Source organism: Ascaphus truei, chromosome 3 (assembly GCF_040206685.1).
Source record: "Ascaphus truei isolate aAscTru1 chromosome 3, aAscTru1.hap1, whole genome shotgun sequence".
NCBI classification, from domain to species: domain Eukaryota; kingdom Metazoa; phylum Chordata; class Amphibia; order Anura; family Ascaphidae; genus Ascaphus; species Ascaphus truei.
This window is the reverse complement of record NC_134485.1, coordinates 127,728,053-127,749,405: the sequence shown is the minus strand read 5'-3', so window position 1 is coordinate 127,749,405 and position 21,353 is coordinate 127,728,053. Positions and strand designations below refer to the sequence as shown.

The window sequence follows — 21,353 nt, the reverse complement described above, 5'->3', positions numbered from 1 at the left end:
GATCAATCTAAAGGAACATTCATCTAATAGTTTGATCCATTTGGATTCAAATTCTTTCGATGGGAATCCAAAAGATGGCGTTTTTGTTATTCTTAAGCCTCTTGGTATTCGCTTCATCATTCTATAGTTCTCTAGTGTGGTGATGTCCCACCACAACCGTATGTCGGTAGCTAGGGCTTTTTCAAATTTGTTAAAGAACATAGGAAGATCTATATCATCATCATCAATTAACAGCGTGGACCCCTCAAACACCTGAGCTGCTTGTTTGCTTCGTTTGGTGTTATCAGTGCATTTGTGTGCATAGGATGTGGATTTATTTTGGCTGGTATCTGAGTCCTCTGATAAGCACTCCATCCTGTCTGTCTCTCACCATGTATTTGTAATATATATTGATAAACAGCTTTCAAAAGAACTGTACTACTTTCCTCGTGTCCCAAGTGGTGGATTATATCTTCAGTGGTCACGAGCTACTATGGATATGTTGAGGTGCCAAGTAGAAGAACAATGTTCAAATATAGTGCTCAAGTGACATGCTCTGTAATTAACAATGGTTTCTTGATTGAAGGAAATAGGCTGGGTATAAGGTATATGATTGAGTGAGGTATATATGGGTGCGTGTGTAGTCTGTGACCTGAATAAATGTCCTGGTGAGTGTGGGTGATGGAGATATATGAGCCCCACCCCCTCACTGCCAATGTGGACTGGTACTGACACTTATATAAACACACCAATAAAATACCTCTATGTACTGTTTGAAGGTACAACTCACGTGACCTTGCCCATTGTGCCTTCTGGAAAGCGTGCTCCTGCTTGTAGAAATGATTCGGGTAGCCACAGATGTAGAGGTGCAGCGCACAGCGATAAACTGGATCCACGGGACAGCAGCAGTATAATGAAAATAAAAGTTCTTTATTGAGAAGTCATGGTGCAGACAGGTATGGGTGCAGGAAAAAGCCTCTGTCTCTAACGCGTTTCACGCCTTGCTGGCGCTTCGTCGGAGAGTACAGTGTGGTGTGCTGTGGTTGCCCTCTTATAGAGATCCCAATTATCATAATTTGAGACCTCCGTGTAAAATTTGTAAACCGGAAGTGACGCGACTCACTTGGTATACCGGAAGTGACGTATCGCGATATGCGAGTCACTGTTATTTGCCGGCTGGGTATGGTATTAGATAGCGCGTCTTCTAACCTCATGGGGAGGGGTTATCTGGGAGTGTGGAGGTAAAGCAAAGCCAAATCTATCCGTGTTTAGGTGTATACTAAACCGGAAATGACGTGTCGCTAGTCTTCACCCCAGGGTTAATCCACGGGTTGCCATGACCACATATTTATTATGTAAACAAATCATTGTCATGGGCATCATAGCGATATGTCATTTCCGGTTTAAAAGTATGTGCCATAGCGACACGTCATTTCCGGTTTAGTATACACCTAAACACGGATAGATTTGGCTTTGCTTTACCTCCACACTCCCAGATAACCCCTCCCCATGAGGTTAGAAGACGCGCTATCTAATACCATACCCAGCCGGCAAATAACAGTGACTCGCATATCGCGATACGTCACTTCCGGTATACCAAGTGAGTCGCGTCACTTCCGGTTTACAAATTTTACACGGAGGTCTCAAATTATGATAATTGGGATCTCTATAAGAGGGCAACCACAGCACACCACACTGTACTCTCCGACGAAGCGCCAGCAAGGCGTGAAACGCGTTAGAGACAGAGGCTTTTTCCTGCACCCATACCTGTCTGCACCATGACTTCTCAATAAAGAACTTTTATTTTCATTATACTGCTGCTGTCCCGTGGATCCAGTTTATCGCTGTGCGCTGCACCTCTACATCTGTGGCTACCCGAATCATTTCTACAAGCAGGAGCACGCTTTCCAGAAGGCACAATGGGCAAGGTCACGTGAGTTGTACCTTCAAACAGTACATAGAGGTATTTTATTGGTGTGTTTATATAAGTGTCAGTACCAGTCCACATTGGCAGTGAGGGGGTGGGGCTCATATATCTCCATCACCCACACTCACCAGGACATTTATTCAGGTCACAGACTACACACGCACCCATATATACCTCACTCAATCATATACCTTATACCCAGCCTATTTCCTTCAATCAAGAAACCATTGTTAATTACAGAGCATGTCACTTGAGCACTATATTTGAACATATTTCTTTGCATGGTCTGTCAAGCAAGTGTGCGGATCCCTTGAGGAATACAGGACATTCCATAGACAATTTGGCGCCAGGTTTTTTTCTTTATTTAATTTACCAATGTATTGATGTTACTCCCAGCCTAAAATAGAGCTGGGAGGGGAGAGGAAACCAAACATAGGGGATACGTTTATGAAATAAACTTTTTATGATATTTAATATAATAACCCGATCACCCACCCCCTGTAACTCCACCCTACGCCAACACACCTATCGGCCTTCTCCCTCCTCATCAACAATAACTTACGTCCTATTAGCCAAACCTGGAGCTATGCTATTTCTTCAAATGCAATATACACATTACATACACATACCATAAAACAAATAGTAAAGCATACATTTCAGTCGGTGCGTAGGTTGCCTCATTGGCACCAATGGAGATAATCAAATCACTTAGCCCATCCATAGAGATGTCCTGCATACAGAGCCTGATGGCTCAACCATAAAACAAAGAAATATGAAGTAAAAAAAATAATCGAATAGCCCAATGCCACCCTGTAGAGGGAGAGGAGGGTTGGCCCGGTATTAAAGGGGTTGCGCCCCATATGGCCACCCCCTGACCTCACCAGGGAGGAAAAGGGTTAACAGGACTGCGGTCCAGGAATGTGGCTTACACCTTGTCATGTCAGGAAACTGTATGTTCCCCGGTTTCCATGTTTCATTATAATCCTGTATTTTAATGTTTTAAAGTGCATTTCTGTATCTCAAGTTCTGGAGGTCACAGAGAGTTGATATTTGGCCAATATGTGGAGTCACTGTAGGCATTAAAAACTGGCAAATTTCGACCCACTGAGCCCACCAGAATGGAACTTATTAATATGTGTAGATATTAAAGAGTATATGTATGGTATTTTGGATCTGCTCTGAAAATGCAGACTCCATCTGCTATGCTAAATAGGTCAGGAAGGGCAGCCGGATGATTGAGCCTAAGTACTAATCAATAGATCAAGTACTAATCAACAGACTCTGCCACTCTAATTGTTACCTGAGGGCGGAGAATCATCAAACTGGAGTGGTTTGTAAGTGTTATGTCTACACCTACAAACAATGAAGATCCTATCAGATACTTCATTTGATAGACTGGTCGTCGCCCCTGATTTAATTATGGGGCTACCCATAGAGTCCCAGTACACATGGGCTAATTAGCTGGCGGTCATGGGTTAATCTGTGTCTCCACGTTAGGGATTGGATACAGATAATTGTTCACCAATAGTCTGTATTCAATGTTAAGAATAGGGTTACACAGGTATATAAACTGTGTCAACCCTACAGTGTTTAGTTGTGCTTCTGATTCCACCTGGAATGTTACCGGATTGCTGGAGAATTGCTAGCTGATACTTCTCCAGCCCCCAACCCTAAGTAAGTGTTACCTTCTTGTCTGTTAATTGTACTATATTGCTGTGTTCACCTTTTTTAAGGAATAAATATATTTTATTATATCTAAGCCTCGTTCAGTTCAACCCAGATATTTGGTGTTCATTATATCTTGTCATAAGCTTCCGTGACACACCCCAAAGCACCAGTCTTCAATCCTGATTGAATTCATCGTTCTTCCATTGATTCAAGATGAATCTTCAAAGGATCTTTATTGAAATGGGAAAAAAACTGCAGTTTATGAAGACCTGAAGATTTATTTTGAAGACATACCTTCAATGAAGGAAAGATGGATTCAATCAAGTTTAAAGATTGGTCTTTGGCGAATGCAGGTGGCATCGGATTGGATCAAGGCCATTGGGCTATGGATTCCTTTTTACTTTATTTTATTTTTATGGTTCGGTCATTGGACTATTGGGACTTTTTGTGGGGTGGAGATTTTGGACTGGAGGTGGAGTTCTTCTATTAGGGCTATTTGACAAAGGATTATTTTGATCAATTGATGGCATAATTCCTTAATTAACCTCTACCAATGAGGATACCTATTCTCTTTGAGAGGGCCTAGGTAGCTGCACTGGCACTAAAGGGATTCATGACCAATTTATATATATATATATATATATATATATATATATATTTATATTTATATTGCATTGTATGATTTATTATTGGTTTGGTATGCTATACTGAATTGTTTTTATGTATTTTTTCCATGACTAAGTACCCTATTAGTAATTGTTGGATAATTGGGATGTAAGTAATTTCAGTAGATGAGGGAGGGCTGTAAGGTGTGCGGTGGAGATGATGGTACATGATCAACAGTATCAAAAGCCTTTGCAAAATCTAGGAATATTGCACCAGTTACTTGTCCCAGTTCCATTCCACACTGGATCTCATTGCAAACTTTTAAGAGGGTAGTTACAGTGGAGTGGTTTGGCCGAAAGCCACATTGGAGTTGGCTAAGGAAATTTGTCTTGGTACAGTAATCGCTTAATTGGGAGTGGACATATTTTTCCATGACTTTGGATTGTATTGGGAGAAGAGAGGTTGGTACTGTATGTAGTTGGTGACAATGTTTTTGTTCCCACTTTTGAACACTGGCACAACTAGCGGTTTTCTAAGTCTGAGGTATATCCTGAAGACAAATTAGAGTTGATTAGGGAGGCAAGCGGTATGACAATAACTGGGGCACTGAGGCGTAGGAACTTTGATTGCACTAACGTCAGGTCCACATTGGCTGTTTAGTTTTAATGTTCGGAGCACCTGTGTAATCTCCTCTTCAGATACTGGGGCAAATTGAAAATTGTGAGCACTGTTGGGAGGGCGTGTGGTTATAGGGGTTCTCCCAGGTTGAGCTTCATTATTGTAGTTAGGGTTGCGCTTTCATAGTAGCACACCCCACAAAGTATTCTCTGAATGTGTTTCCAATGTCAGTGTGATTTGTCAGAGTAGTGTCATCCTTTTTGATATTAGATGGTTGTTGATGGCTGGAATATATTGTTGATCACCTTAGTGAATTTGCTCATTTGCATATGATTTTCACAGACATTACAATTACTAGTATGCTTTTAATGGGAATAAAATTGGGTTAACGTTACTTTATTCACTTTAGTTGATAAATTGTTACTAATAACAGACCGTTACCTTCAATAGCATAATATCCAGAGTGCCGAAGAATGCATACTTAGTACATTACATAAGATCACAGAATTATATGCCGTGGTTTTACAAGTAAAAGCAGAATATCCCGTACAAGATTTCACAGGAACCACTATTTGAATTGCATTGTTTTATCGCCCTTCAAAATGTAAGTTTTTATGCATTTCTAATTAAGGATTTGGAAAAATCTAAATCTCTGCACTTTTCCTCTAATCTGTATTCAGACATCGCTTTGTAAAATTGGTACACTAGTGATTTCTGCCCTGTAACCATTAAATAAATGAATTTGCCTAAATCGTGTTTTTGGTTTTGCTCTGTTTTCATAGCCAGATGAAAGTGCGCTTGATTTTTCCTCCTGCATGCTGCGACCAGGGATCAAACATGCCCAAGAACTAGCCTGCGGAGTATGTTTACTAAATGTAGACTCGCGTAGTAAGGTATGTATCAAATGCTACAGGTTAAAGACAGGTAACTTACAATGTGAAATGTTGATTGTATGGACTGCATATTTTTAGAGGTTGTGTTTATTTTGAACATGTACATATATTTACGTAACCTCATTCTTCCATTTCATGATTAGTTGAATTATGTTTTAGGCATGATAGTTATGTTAAGTTATTACAAGCAACATACTGTTTTTCATCCCAATCAATAAGTTAATTATTCTAAGAGTTGCCTTTCTTTTATCTCGCAAGAGTGTGCAGCATACAAGTGAACATGGCAATGCAAATGTCTCAGGTCTTTTAATTTACAGGTAACCTACTAATTTTACAACGGGAGGGGAAACACTGCCACATTAACCAGATATATGATCTCTGTTTTAAAGGAATAAACATATTTGCACTGGATAACATATTCTAAGAACCTGTTTTGAGACTTGTGTGTGGAAATGGTTTCATCTACAGTACTAGTTATCACATTTTTAAGAGTGACATGCCTAAAAGTTCCATCCATGGATCATTTATTGAGATGTAATGTGTGTGTGTGTGTGTGTGTCTCAGCTCTGCAAAATGGAGCACTGTAGTTTAATACTATAACCCCAATTGGACATCTGAAAACCAGTGTCTGGTATGAGACACAGACCAATGGTAAACAACCTTATACATCTTGGTGGACGTACAAAAAGAAAGGTTAAAAAAAAGTTTTATTCATAAAAACATGCATATTGGGCATTTAATAAATTGAACATTTACATTCCTAATAAACAATATAAGATGGCTATTTTTTATAAAACATATATTTTCTACTATTTTGAAGTTGGTGATAATTAAAATCGCAGTTGTTACAGTATCCTACTTTCAAAACGCCCACCTCTCTTGTGCACCTCAACCCTATAGCGTTTGCTGATCGCAGTATAGGATTAGAAGAATAGAGAGGGTGACTGGGGGGTCACATTTATTGGAATAAGTCCGGTGTTGAAATCGCACAGTATATAAGTTCAATAGTTAGTGCAACGTACATTATTTTATTGTGGCATAATCAAAAATAGGTACAGTGTTTAACGCAAATCCCCTTTATCAGGTAGAGCCGGACAGAAATGTTGTTCCTATTTTTTATCTTATACATCGCTGTAAATTCAGCGTAAGGTGTTTTACAATAACAATAGAAATCATCACAGGTGAACTGAGACTGCATCACACTCACTGTTATGTTTTTCGCAAGAAGACCAATCATTACTTGGCTTTACAAATCCTTGGTCATTGCGATGCATGCATAAAGTAGTGTTCTGATAAAGAACAAGACATTAAATTAATCTGTTTTGAATTCTTCCTCTTGTAGATTTCCATTTTAACTCTTGTTTGTAGTAGAACAGCGACCATGTGGAAATGTGACTCGTTGAAAGGCAGTGTCACATTTTCATCCGCACCCTTAGGAGTCCTTAAACTTTGGCTGCTAAGGACCACGCAAGATATTACCCTGTCTAAATATCTCCGCAAGTAACGATTTAACACCTTTGACTTTGTCTCTCCGTAAATGTGTTCAACCTTTTGATTTTGAACATTATTTCAGAAAGAAGAGAAACCCGCAGTGGAGCATCCTAGAAAAGTATGAAACCATGCAATGCTTTTTCTTAAGTATACATAAAAAAAGAACTCTATGTCCTTCTTATGAAGACTGACTTGTAGTCTTCAGCTTTTCATTCTAATTTTCACCAATCATGAGCTCTCAACTGTATATTCACCTCTGTAACATTTTAGATTTAATCAACTAATCATAACTCAAATATGTGTCTGTCTTGCTTGCATGCATGTGTTCCACTGGGGATTAGATTTGTGTTCTTCATTTGTGAGTTCCTAATTAGACCATGTGAAGTTATTGTTTTGTGTTGGGGTATCATGGTTCCTCATTCAACGTTCTCTAGAGCTAGTAGAGAAACGTTGGTTTCAGTTCAACAGTCACTTTGGTGTATCTTTAATGACATTGCTAATTGCTCCTATAATAGACCATGCACACTGGTTTCACCTCTAGTAAAATATTATATGGCACACAGTTGTGTTAAAGAAAGAGGTGGCATTATCAAAATGTTTCCAAATAGTCTCCCAAAAATGTATATTTCAGTAATATAGAAACAATTAACCATTTGTTTAAATAGCAGTGCAATTAAATGTGTTTCCTTAAGTACGTTTGAATAAAGTAATCTGCCTAGAGTCAGAGAGACCGTGTAAGTTTTTAATCAGGATTCTTACGTTTATGACCACATAATAAGGATAGTTTTGGACAATAATGAGCATGTTGTCAAATAAATTCTCTGTCTGTTTTATTGAACTATTAATGCTAAATTATAAATACTTGGTTGCTCTGGTGGAGCTGCTGCCTCTACTTTTCTCTTCTTGAGAAGGGAATTAAAACTGCCTGCACCAAGTGGGATCCCTAAAAAGTCATGATGTCCAGTATCTTATAAGTAAAGAGTAACACACTGCTCATTTGTCATTACCCAGAATCCCTGGCTGCAGTGGAAGCACTGTTTGCTAAGTGATAATGGGGACAGAGAGTTGCAGACCAGTCTGAGAAAAATTCACCACGAGTGGTATTTTTTTTAATATCTTTTGAGAATGATTGCTTGGCAACTAACAGAGCTCCATCACTGAAATATCTTCAAAAATAAGTATTTCATGTCTCATATTGAGATGTGCCTCATTCTATTTTATGATATAGTTTTTATAAGCGACAACATTGCTGACAATACCACTTATTACATACAGTATAGGACATTGTTTTTTACATCACAATATGAATTTATATCACTTGGTGGATGATGCCATTTTTGACGTAGTAACCAGACCTGATGCTGCAGATTACATATAGGCGCTTTTTCTCCTTATAAGCAATCCGTCAAATATCTGCATCATAAAAGGAGTATCCACGGAGATGTGCATAGGACCTGCCGGGTTACAAATTAATTTCCCTGTGTCTGTATTGCATCTTATGGCAATCTTCTTACTACTGTATGCTTTGAGGTCTCTGTGCTTACACGCCAAACAAAGGAATTGTATGTTGCTTGTTATTGTATGTTTTCTTTACACAATGCGTAACCAGATGAAATGACAGGCTTGACTTCTTGCATAGTATAAATAATTAGTGGTAAAGCCACCTAGTACTGTACTCTAAAACAAGGAAAACATAACAAACCAAAGTGTTTCTAAAGATCTTTTATTTGAGGCACAACATGGAGGGAGTTTTTATATAAGTTAGGTGTACTCTGCTAAGGGTCAGAAATTTAGCTCATTCATGGGTTTTTTTTTTTTTTCAATGAAAAGGTATCATCTGTATTACCGTGTGTGTGTGTGTGTGTGTGTGTGTGTGTGTGTGTGTGTGTGTGTGTGTGTGTGTGTGTGTGTGTGTGTGTGTGTGTGTGTGTGTGTGTGTGCGTGCGTGCGTGCGTGCGTGCGTGCGTGTTATATATATATATATATATATATATATATATATTTGAACCAAGGGGATCCCCAGGGCTTAACCACAGCACTTCAAGCTACAGAGACCCTCCAGTTCCTAAGAATTTTTGTCCCAGAGAAACTATGTCGGCCACTGTCAGCCTCACTCTGGAGGCCAATAGAAAACCATGACATAATCTTACAATGACATTGCAGCTTCTGATTGGGTGATCCCGCAGCCACCTTTGTTTTTCTTTGCAAGTGATGGCAAAAGTAAAATATAACATTCCTAAGGTGGGGAAGAGGGTGCCTGGAGCTTTGAGTGCTGTGGTTCAGCTCTGGAGGATCCGCTTGTCTATAAAGAAAATTGGTTTGGGGAGGGGGATTGCTGCTTGTAGAGAGTTACATTAGTACTGATTTGCCATAAAGATCTTGAGTGCTTGTCTTCCAGTGTGCCCCAGCATTTTCATGCAAATATACCAATGCCAGTTTGTGATATATTATTATTCATGTTTTGTTTTTCCAGGCATTTAACTCCGAAACCGATAATTTCAAACTCTCCTACGGAGGGCACCAGTATCACGCCAGCTGTGCAAATTTCTGGATCAACTGCGTTGAACCCAAACCGCCAGGTCTCCTCCTGCCAGACTTGTTGTAGTGGGCATTCCTTAGAAGATATGAGAGATAAATGCGTGTTTATGGTGGGGTTACTTACCACAGACTACTTATTCCATAGCTGAAATGGCTGTACTTCAAATGACCAGAGGGAAAGGAACTTACTGTACATTAGCTAGAAAGCACAGAGGTGACCTTAAAAGACCCTTGTTTTCTATCCTGCACTGCCTATTTATTATAGCCTGCATTATTCTTGCTGTTGAATATGAATCTGGCATTGAAGCATTGTAGTAGGTGTAATTAATTTATGGGAACTCATTACATGATTATAAATGGCAGTGGAATTACAGTGCGCAAGAGTAAAACTGATCAATACATGCCATTTTTTAGGTAGTTTGTAAATGAGGTCATGTTGCGCTAAAAATTAGTGCAGTCCAAAGTCGTTCTGTATTTTTTCCACTGTTTGATCTTGGTCCTTCCGACCATTTACTAATAATCCAGATAGCAGCATGGGATTCTTGGTCACAGCTTCTATTCACTCAAAAACCCCTTAGTATAGTGTGAGTAAAGACACTGAAAGGCCTAGTAAAACATATGCAACGTCACAATATATTTCTTCCTTTTAATGTGGGTAATTGTAATTTTCAATCTGAATACAGCCCCAACATTGTTGCGAATTGCGGTGCACATCTATTATGTGATACAGATTTAGAGAGAGCGTTCTGCTGTGTGTCCTGACTCATTGATGTGTTGCAACATAGAAGGCTTAAACTACTTATATTATTACACAGCCCAGGGCTGCAAGGTTAAAATAAATAAATCTGCGTTTCCAGGTACATGATTAATTTCAAGCCAAAACAGCAATGATATCAGTGACGCTTGACCAAAAATAGGTTCTTGTGTTACTGTGATCATTCAGTGAAATATGGGGTAAAAATTATTCAACGCAATTTGGAAACATTTACAGTAAATAATAATCACTTGCTTTTAAAGTCAGTTGAACTCAGTAGTTAGGCAGAAAATGTCACATTAGAATTGGAGCAGGCCAAATAGCAACACATTACATTATCATTCAGTTCAAGTCCAAGTACATATACACACACACACACATATTGCCTTGATAGTCCTTCTCTATTAGATTTAAAAATCTCGATTTTTATTTTTTTAGGAAATGCTTTTACTGCGATTGCAACCTTCCTTCTAGATGCCAATTTGGTTTAAAGGTCATCCACCTGCAAAATATAGGAGGCAGTGCTAACATCACTGCAGACTTGCCCTGCCGTTGTTTTCACTCCCCTTATAAAGCCTGTTAATGAACCCTTTTTGCTGCTACGTGGGTCTGGAGTATAATCCAGAACAATAGGCTGCTGGCCTCTTCAGCTACAAAGTGGTTAAAATGCACCACATTCCATTCAGCTGCTTCTCGCTATTGTGTTTCGAGCCAAGAGCCTGTGTCCTTGGAAACTGTAACCAGGGTGATTGGGCTTTCGATACACATCACCACTGAAGAGATCACTGTTGTCCAATTGTGTCCACGTTAACAAACATTCGTTCATCTTCATACGCTTGAAGTAGTTCCACTTGCTTTCACAAGAAACAGATCGCTCATATTGGTGGGCACTAGAAATACAGAATACATTCTGTGCTTTAGCTTTTGTTTTGTTTTTAGAATGTACATATATTATTGATTTTTTTTCACTTGGTGTAAATTTGAAGTTCCTTGTTAAGTCTTGTGTGTATATTTTGATTTAGTAGTTTATATGTCAAGTTTCTGTTCAGGTCGGCTGGTATTTATTTCCATTTCTGATTAGATTTTAAAAAAATATCTTTTTCATGTAAAACTAGAAAAGTCCTCTTTTATCCAGAAAACTAAAATGTATTTGTGGCCATAAATCAATCGCTGAATGGTCCAGTTGCTTTTACACTCTCAAGTTGCATGTTTTCAATATTTAATTATGAATTACAGAAAGAACCCGAATGCTTTTGAATATATTTTTTCCCCCACAATTTGTTGTTTAAGATGGGGCCAGAAGAATATTTTCACTTTTTGTTCCGTTTTATCGTCATACAAATGTAAAAAGAACGTGGTCATTCTTATATGTTCTAAAATGTACTTGCAACACAGTGTCAAAAAAAATTGCATCCCCATTTCATCATAGAGGAACACACATTTGGCACATATCTGTTAAGATCAGAAATGACAGATTTGTATTGAATCATTTTATATTAAATGGCAAAATATACAAAGTTGATATGTTCCATTCGATAACCACTCTCCAAATTACTCGCCTTAATTTATACAAGTACTGTACTTTTATAAACCAGTGCACAGTCACACACTAACTTTATGTAATATCAAAATACGATCTATAGAGCTTGATAGATAACGTGTACATTGCTTTCCAACAGTAGACAATTGTCTTGGATGAATATTGGGCAATATTTACCAATCCCGGAATCCGTGTTTATTTATAAGACCCCTTCCAGCACTGGAAAAGTGTTTTATGGAATAGTAGCACTTAGTAAATTTGGTCAGGGCATCTAACAGGTTCTGGTTAAACAACATGTTGAATGTACTGTATGTGTGTCTTATTAGCTTCATTGCTATGAAAAGCAGAGAATAAGTAGAGTTAATATTGTGACCTTGCCCCACACTGTTCTGAAATATAATGTATAACTTCAATGTGATTGGAACCTTAATAAACATTCCTACAAATTGCTTTTCCAATATTGTTCCTCTTTAAAATCTTTTCTCCCCTCTTTCCTTTTTAATCTGTCATAGCAAGATAATCTTTTTCTGCCTTGACAAATCTCACTACTTACAGGATTCAAACTTGCCTTTCAGATAGCCCTTTCCTGAATAGCAAATATTTATTTAGGAGCATTTGTGACTTCAGTTCCGGGGTTTCATGATGCTTCATATGCCACGATGTATGCTTTGTTTTAGTTTTTTTTTTTAGTTCTGTGATATTCTCATTGAACTAAAGAGCATGAAAGCCAAACTCCAGGCTATAAGTGAGTGGTGTTTTGATCCTGTAAACAAGCAATATTATATTGGCATCAGAGAAAAATAAAATTGGGCTTAGCAACAAAGACACAGACACATTTTTTCATCTTCCACGCTTCCTGCCTTTCATATCTGACTGACAGAACATTGCTCTGGTTCCCATGTATTTTAATAAACCTGTTCCTATATGAAAGCAGAGATATGAAGATATTCACTGTTTATGACCAGTGTGGTTTTTTTCTTTCTTTCAATAAATTCGTTTAAAATCCTATTATCTCCATAGCAACCTTTCTAGTGAATGATCTTACAGAAATTGATACAACTTTTAAGCTGTTTTAGGGTTCAATTTTTGGAATCCTAGAAAAACACAAGATTTTTTAGAAAATTGAAAACCAGCAGAAAGAAAGTATGAGGAACTAAAGCTTGAAGTGAAATAAATTGTATATTTATTCTCCAGTCTTTTAAAACGCTCCATTCTTCTCCCGCTTTACTTTTGTTATTTTTTGATCTTTGAACCAGTTTTTGTAGTGTATTTAACATATTTCCTATGTCATTGCTGATGAGACAATGGATTGCAGTTCTTTCCTTCACTAAAGAATGTAATGTCAATTAATGTATAACATCTATGTGCAGTATTGTAGGTAGGTTTGTTTTGAAATGTTGTAGTTTAGTTGCTGCATCCTTAAGTTAAACAGTACAAATATATGTGGATGTTGTTGATAAATTAACTCCTGTTGTTAATATTGCATATTATTTCTTTTTGTCTTACATTAAAATGTTTGTGGATTGTTTGAAAAAAAAAAAAAAAAAATCTTGGTGTTTTATTAAAGATTATGCTCCGTAAGAATGTCTTTTGTTTTTGTTTTTTAATTATTTTTAATTGTAACAATGGAAAACCCTTTAGTACAATGGTTCAAACCTCTCTCCAGGGCCTTGATCCAGGCCAGGGATGTGAGGCAAACTTTCAACATTGTATTTCTATTCAAATTAGGTGCATTCACCTTTGTGCACATGCATTGCTTATTCGTAAAATCTGGTGTGGCTGGTGGTCCCTAAAGGAAGTTTGAGAATCACTACTTTAGTAGATACAAATAACTTAACTTCTGCGTTCAGTGAGAGAGTTCAGTGTTTTGAATCCCCCTCATACACTGCACTGTTTACATTCTTATTGCAGGTGGCCAAAAATAAGATAATTCTGTACAAGGTTAGGTAATTGTGTACTGTAAATAAAAATACCACTTGTGGTACATTTGCATGTCTCAGATAGATCTGCCACCCTGTCTTTCCCCCTTATCGCATAGCAAACAGTGCTTAATAATGTGCAAACCTTTATAAGGGCTGGCACAATATATTGATCAGCGTTGGTCTTTGTAAAGAAAGATACTAAATGATATGATGCATGGCAATAATAGTCAACAAAGCTTAAGCTGTTTTGTCAAGAAATAACAATTTTGAAGAACTATCATTACCACTACACAGTTCTTTGAGTTCAGAAAAGTAAAAATAAGTTACAGTATCTCTATCAACTTTAAGAGACTCTCATTTATATTGATGCAAAGCAAAGTAAACAGAAATCCAGTGCAATATTTGCCAGTTCTATTTCATTAAATAGACCAGGAACCTGAACTGTGGTTAGCCGTACAACTATATAGGAAGTTATTTGTATGCCAATCATACTTGTCATGTCTAGAGGAGTCTATGGGCCTTTCTGATTAAAATCTTGTTTTGATGAAAAACATAACGGGATAAGGTTAAAGACCCTTAATAACTTTGCTTTTCAAAATGTTGATATATTTTAGGTTCAACCACGTCACTTTGTTTTTTCTTTAGAATTTATGTACAAATAGTTTTACCTTTGCCTAATTAACATTTTAATACAGTAGTTACAGCAACTATAACATGCTAAATGATTCAAAATCAGCTGATAACGAGCCACAAAAATATAAGACCAGAATTGAAGATAAAAAAAAGTTCTTCTTTTTAACCAAATGTATATTCTGTTCAATGTTAAATGAAACGTTGCTCAGGTGGAATGCAGGAAAGAAGGCAACATGTAAGCAGAGAGTTAGAATCTTTATTGGAAGGTTTCACACTCAAATTGACTAATACATTTTTGCAAGTGTTGATCATTTCACGTCTTACAGAAGCATGGCTTAGTGAGTAGTTTAATTGTTTGCCGCGTTATTCTAGCAGCGTGGAAGTTATAACTTTCTGTTTTATTGAATCAGTAATAAAAGATTTGATAACACTTGAAACAAAAAAAAGTTTGGTCATATAGTTCACTAATATCACTATGAACACCTTGTTTCCTCTACCAATCTTATATTTGCTAATCGCACTCCAAATAATGTATGCCAGGAAAGAAATGTGGTTGCATCAATTTGGTATTGATGACTATAACCGTTCTATTGAATTAAGTAGTGCAATCAATTTACGGTATTTCTAAGATGCGAGTATATCATATTGTGGCTTGGCAATTGTTACTGCTTGATGTAACTGGCATCGCAGTGCACACCAAACAAAAATAATAAATAAAATAAAGATAGCAAAAAGCTTAAACTAAGCACCAATTACCATTATAACCTTATAGAAATGGTGTACCTTAATAACATGAAAGATGGCGGCCTAAAGTTTTCACATATATGTTATCTAGGAAAAACCTTGTGGGAAACCGAGCCATTTCTCACTGTTATTGAAATACAAATGCCCTTGTTGTTCTTTGCTGTATTGGTTTTGACCCACTGTTCTCCTAATTGCTGAAGGAGAGCTAGAAAAACATTGTAGGGGGATACGTTGCAGTCGAGGCCAACAAACAAGGGGTTGAAAGCTTTGGAAAAATTCACAACTTCTGAACTAAGAGCAGCTTACACGTACAAATCATTTGTTTTCTGCTGGGAAATAATTCTGCTAGATCCCCCAGTAAGGCATCATGTTTCTCCGTTCTTTTGCATATATATCTGGAATCACGCCATATGGTGTGTGTACGAGCTTAACAGTGCATTTCCCAAAGAGTTTGCGCTCGTAGTCTATCAGCTGCTTCCAGAAGCCAACGTTGGGCCTTATGATAGGCCGTCGGGTTTTCACCCAGTTGTAAGCCTCTAGTAAGGATACCTTATGGTATTTCATCAGGTAAGCGATGCACAAGGATGCTGATCGGCTCACCCCTGCAGCACAATGCACCAGGGTAGCACCATGTTTCCTCGCTATGCTGTGGATCTTATCCGCCACGCTATCAAAATATAAGGAGATGGGAGCATGTGGCAAGTCAGCCAAAGGTACTTTCACATATTCAAACTGCGGCCAATTAAAATTTGGGATCTCAATGGTAGCATTGACAATGCAGGTGATGCCTCTGGCCAGAAGTAGTATCCGATTTGAAGCTGTACTGCCACGGCCAAGGTAGAGGAAAGAGGTGATTTCTGCTATGCCGCTCAGTGCACCATCTGAAACCCAGCGTGGAGCTAGGTGGGCTCTGTGGAGATAGCTATGACTTCGCGAGGCCATTGCTGCACTGTTTTTATCACACAGTAATTTTTAGGACATAAAGTTGACGTTATAAAGATGTTCTAATATTTGTGGCTTTCCTGTTTTAAATCAATGATCTTCTTTCCTTCTGTCCTAAAAGAAACAAAAGAAAGTCTAAGTTTTGAAGATGTGCGTCAAGAACCGTCTGCTACTTTACTGGGAAGATTGTCAGAGTATTTACTACAGCAAACTAAAGCTGTGACATTTCTTAATAAAAAAACACCCTTATGTTACATACTAGTCTTGGATCTGGCAAATGTGCATGTGGTACAGATGCAACTTGCCAGTTGTAGACTGCTTGCCATGGAAAATCTGTGATCATCTCGCAGTAACTCGTAAGATGATCCACAGCAGGCTGTAATGGCCCATCGAATTAACATAGCGAGGGTCCCTGTGTTTGAATGGGACTCGCAGCCCGGTAGGTATCACACAATGTGAGTCCCATTGAAATGCAGGGACCCCCGCTGTGTTAATCCGATAAGCCATTAGTCTGGCTGCAGGAATCTCACAGCGTGAGATAGGTTTAAGTGCAGAATTCTCAAGGCAAGCAGTCTACAACCAGCAGTTGTAGCTGTAGTTCGGTAGTAAAATTTTCAAGTAAAGATGCTGTTTCGACTTACAGAAAAGTATGTAAATATACTTTTATATATAGTACTGCTTTGAGCTGTAGCACTACAAATAATAGTATAAACCATTCCTCTGTAGAAAACATTTCATGCAATTTACAGTAGAGGCAACGTTTATTCTAACATTTGCTGTAAACTAGCCGGGTTACATTCTGGGTATGTGCTGGGTATGTTCTGGGCTAGTTTGAGGCACGTTTAAGGCATTTCTGCATTGACTAACAACCCATAGGATTAACACAGCAGGGATCCCTGGCAGTCCAATTCAGTTTGAATGGGACTGCCAGGGACCCCCGCTGTTAATCTGATAGGCCATTAATCAATGCAGAAATGCTGGGGCTAGTTTAAGGAAAGTTTAAGGCATGTATTCAGAATGTACCTGGGTGTTTCCTGGGTCTTTTGGGGAATTGCTACTGGTTTTTGTTAGAGTAAGAGTTGCCTCTACTGTACCTTTCCATATTTACATATATTTCTCTTCTGACAAGTCATTAGTATTTTTTTTAATTATCTACGGGCTGACTCTAATGCGGCCACAACTGCAGTTTTAAAATAGCGCGGGCTGTCTCCGGCCGAAACCGGCCCGGTTTCGGGCGGTTTTCCCGTGCCTCGGGCGCTTTCAATAGTAAGCGCCATTAGCGCTTATCTATTGAAGCGGCCGCCGCGAGGGAAACTCTGTTTTTAAACGGAGAGCGGACCCGCGGCTAGCCCGCTACGATCCCGGCCAGTTCCCGGCAAGCTTTAGACTGAGCTTAGCCAGAACAGTAAGTCTACTGTTTTTTGTTATATTTATATTTTTGGCCTAACAAAGCCTAATATCTAGCAATACTATATAGCCCAGTTGTTGCTTCTTGAATTATGTTTTATCTAAAGTTGTAACTACCTTATTTTCTAAGACCTACAACCCCACAAAAAGAGTAAGTATTCTCCTAGTTATTTGTTTTGTTTAAAAAAAAAGTAATTTCACGTAACCTTTAACTCTTCCTACAGGATAGGAAGATGCAATGCAACTAAATATATTGCATTATGGACACGTCTAACTAATACGAGTGATGCATCACTGTTAAAGGAATTCAGTCTTCAAACTTTATATTAAAACTAGCTGATATACCCGGCGTTGCCCGTGATGTAATGTTCTGCCTCCACCATCCTCCCTCTCAACTCCCTTCCCCCCCTCTTCACAGCTGTTCAGGCTTCCCCCCCTTCTCTCCTGACTCCCTCCCCCCCCTCTCCTGACTCCCTCTCTCCCCCCTCTCTCCTGACTAACTCCCAACCTCCTCTCTCCTGACTTAATACCACCCCAGTCTGTCCGCTGTGCGCCGCCATCTTACCGGGGGCAGCTGCAGGAGGAAGGGGGTCCTTCCAGAGGCTGCCTGCCCACTGCCTGTCCCCCCGCCGGGGAGGGATGGAAGTGAGCGTTGGCGGCTGGGGCATGAGGGCCGCACCGCGCTTCCCCTCCATCTGGGAGCCGGTGGGGGGGGGGGGAGAGGGAGTTGGGTGACGTCATAGAGCCGGGTGATGTCATAGAGCCACCAATCTGATTGGCCAGAGGCTGAGGACCAATCAGATTCACCGCAGCTAGTACCAACCTTTCGATTTTATATATTAAGATTACACCATTTCCAAACACCCAGGTGTTATTAAATGGTCATTCATGCAAAGCCATAAATGACAACATGGATGTAGCAGTTGTACAGCTGTGAGATGCAGAATACTGACCATGGCAGCGCACATAAGAAAAACAAGAAGTCCATTACTTGGTATGATGTAACATGCATGCATGTATATGTATGTATGGCTTTATTTATATAGCGCCATTAATGTATATAACACTTCACAGTAGTAATACACTCGACAATCATATAAATAACAAATAATATAAATAACACTTAAAGGGGAGAAGTGCTTCGGACAAAAGTAACATTTAAGAAAAGGAGTCCCTGCACCAAAGAGCTTACAATCTAATTGGTAAGTAGGAAGAATGTTGAGAGACAGTAGGAGGGCATTCTGGTAAGTGCGTCTACAAGGGGCCAAGCTTTATGTATCGTGTATAGTATTAGCCACGGTGCTACTCATATGCTTCGTTAAGCAGGTGTGTTTTAAGGTGTGTCTTAAAGGTGATTATTATTCAGACTTATTTCACCATGTAGAAACAGGAAGTTTAGCCAGCCGTGCTGAGCCTGAATTCTACCAATGTCTTGAACAATGAAATGTCTTAAAAACAAGACTTATGACGCTTCCTAGACTGCCCCATGATCAGGCAGTCAGGCTAGTTCCCAAATCGTAACTTTCCAGCTGTCACTTTCTAGACAAACATAAAGGGAAGTAAGTTTCTCACGTATACGTGTTTTTTCTACGCTCGCTTGACTATATAACCTGACTGTAAACTATTATTAAACAGGAGAGTTTTTGATAAAGCTTACTGGTGTCTGACTCAATTACTTCTCCTCCGAGCTCGTTGTTCTTTTCCTGTCTTTTCCTGTCCAGCACTTTAAGAGTGGGTGTAAAAGCCTCCGGAGGTGAAATCGATCCAGAGTACGAGAGAAGATTCCTACCCAGCACCGTAGAGAATAATTATTTACAGTATTAAAACCTAATTAAACACACGGTTATTACCTACGTAAATATTTAGCAACAGTTTTCCTTAATTGGCGATTTACATGGGCCCTTACCATGGTGATGCATTGTAACCATGCTAATAACATATGTTTCTTAGGGGCCTCAAAATGGGGAAGTGTTTGTCAATCAAGTCAAGTGTTTCCTTTACCCTTAGCCCGCACTGTCCTTATCATAAAGCTAATAAAGACAATGGGCTGGGGGGAGGGGGATTCTGGTTGTACAAGCCCTTGCTATACACTGTGACATTAGACAAGAGGGTGTAGCCAGAAAAAATCAAACCCCTCCAATATATCAGCTCACCATGTTTACAAATTAACTTAAAAATAATAAAACAAAAGAATTATACAGTAGGTGTAATTTGGGTTTAAAAAAAAGTATAAATGATCCAGATGTAACCCCTTATACATATCACTGGCATTAGTTCCTTTTGATCTTAGGAGGGATTGCCCCCTTCAACTAAAAATAATTTACATTGGCTTACTGTAAATTGTGGTACACTATATGGAGAGTGTGGAGGAATTTGTAGAACCAATTAGTGACTGCTGTTCAAGTCATTCAGGGTTTGGTTTTAGATACCAGCAACAAATACACCATTCAGGTTCCTCCAACGCTGGATGGTTTAAAGCAGTTAACCTCTTAAAAACAACTAATAGGGACATTTTGAGAGTGCTATGATCATATATTCCTTACCATTACAATTAAAAAAAAAAACTTTTGGAAACTAATATCTGTGACCACAGGGACAGCACTATGAAAAACAGCAATACAATAATTCAGAGCAAAAATAAATAAATGCTGTGGCTCTTCAGGAACTGCAATATTTGAACAAATATATATATATATATTGTGAGAGTATAGTGGAATGCATTGTAAATCGCAATTGTTTACGGTACATACAGCTTAAAGATCCCACCTGCGTTATAAATATTTATTTGTATTCTACAATAAATATATATATTTTTATATTAAATGTACACGCACAAAAAAAAGTGACAAAATTGCATGGTTGTGTGTCGGCAGTATAAACAAAAAATGCACTATGAACCATAGTGAGTTTTGTTAAAATTGCTATTTGAGCCCTGTTTAAAATAATAATAATAATAATAATAATAATAATAATAATAATTTTGCACTAGCGCCATATGTTACTCACTGGTGGTGTTGCACACTTGCAACTACTGCACAATAATTTGGGATCATTTTCTTCTGAGTACGAAACAAGAGAAATGAAGCAATAACATATAGAACTATATAACTGACATCAATCCGTTCAACTGAGGCCGAAAGTGTATGACCGAAATATTAGGATAATATTATACAGTGTACAGTATTTCAAGCCCTTGCTGCCAGGTGCATTTGAAATGCATATCTTTGTAAAATATTACAGGGTCCATGAGGGTTAAAGGTACGATGTAGTCAACATCTGAGCCACTGATTGAGCCACCTGTGCTGGAGCAGAGATCCTTAAAACCTGACCTGTTGGTGGTCCTTGAGGACTGGAGCCACCCCTGATGTAGGAGTCAACCCATTTGATTTATCGAATGTGGTGATGCCAATTATACATTCTGCAGCTTTAAAATGTGCAAAGTAAAGGATGATTCAAGGAAACATTTTACAACAAAGAAAGTATATGGTTTAAAGAGCACTCTAAGGCTGCGGCCCCGCTGCCTCTGAGCTCGCTCATGCTTTAGAGCAGTGACGTCACCAACACTCCAAGCATGAGCGATCGGCTGTCCTGCAATCATTTTACAGCAGGAGCGGGGGGCGTGCCATTGACTGCATCGGATCTGTGTCTGTGTGTGTCCCTCCATTCTCACCCTCCATTCTATCCTTTCCAA

General features: G+C 38.7%; 2 protein-coding genes across 17 annotated transcripts in view; one reads left to right on the top strand and one right to left on the bottom strand.

Moving 5' to 3' along the window:
* SYNRG (synergin gamma) overlaps window positions 1–12,472 on the top strand; it is a 137,937-nt gene extending 125,465 nt beyond the window's left edge. For 4 of the 6 annotated variants that reach the window (XM_075589510.1, XM_075589508.1, XM_075589512.1 and 1 more), the window contains 3 exons: window positions 5,581–5,691; window positions 7,265–7,300; window positions 9,656–12,472. In XM_075589510.1, coding sequence (XP_075445625.1) covers window positions 5,581–5,691; window positions 7,265–7,300; window positions 9,656–9,787 — 279 coding nt within the window. In that variant the 3' untranslated portion in view covers window positions 9,788–12,472. The remainder of the gene's footprint in view (window positions 1–5,580; window positions 5,692–7,264; window positions 7,301–9,655) is intronic. The other 2 variants (XM_075589509.1, XM_075589513.1) reach the window with 1 other exon arrangement.
* A 2,333-nt stretch (window positions 12,473–14,805) lies between these two features.
* DUSP14 (dual specificity phosphatase 14) overlaps window positions 14,806–21,353 on the bottom strand; it is a 50,561-nt gene continuing 44,013 nt past the window's right edge. For 5 of the 11 annotated variants that reach the window (XM_075589515.1, XM_075589519.1, XM_075589517.1 and 2 more), the window contains 2 exons: window positions 19,320–19,447; window positions 14,806–16,369 (listed from right to left, as the gene is read on the bottom strand). In XM_075589515.1, the coding sequence (XP_075445630.1) occupies window positions 15,659–16,255 (597 nt within the window). In that variant the 5' untranslated portion in view covers window positions 16,256–16,369; window positions 19,320–19,447 and the 3' untranslated portion in view covers window positions 14,806–15,658. The remainder of the gene's footprint in view (window positions 16,370–19,319; window positions 19,448–21,353) is intronic. The other 6 variants (XM_075589520.1, XM_075589523.1, XM_075589522.1 and 3 more) reach the window with 3 other exon arrangements.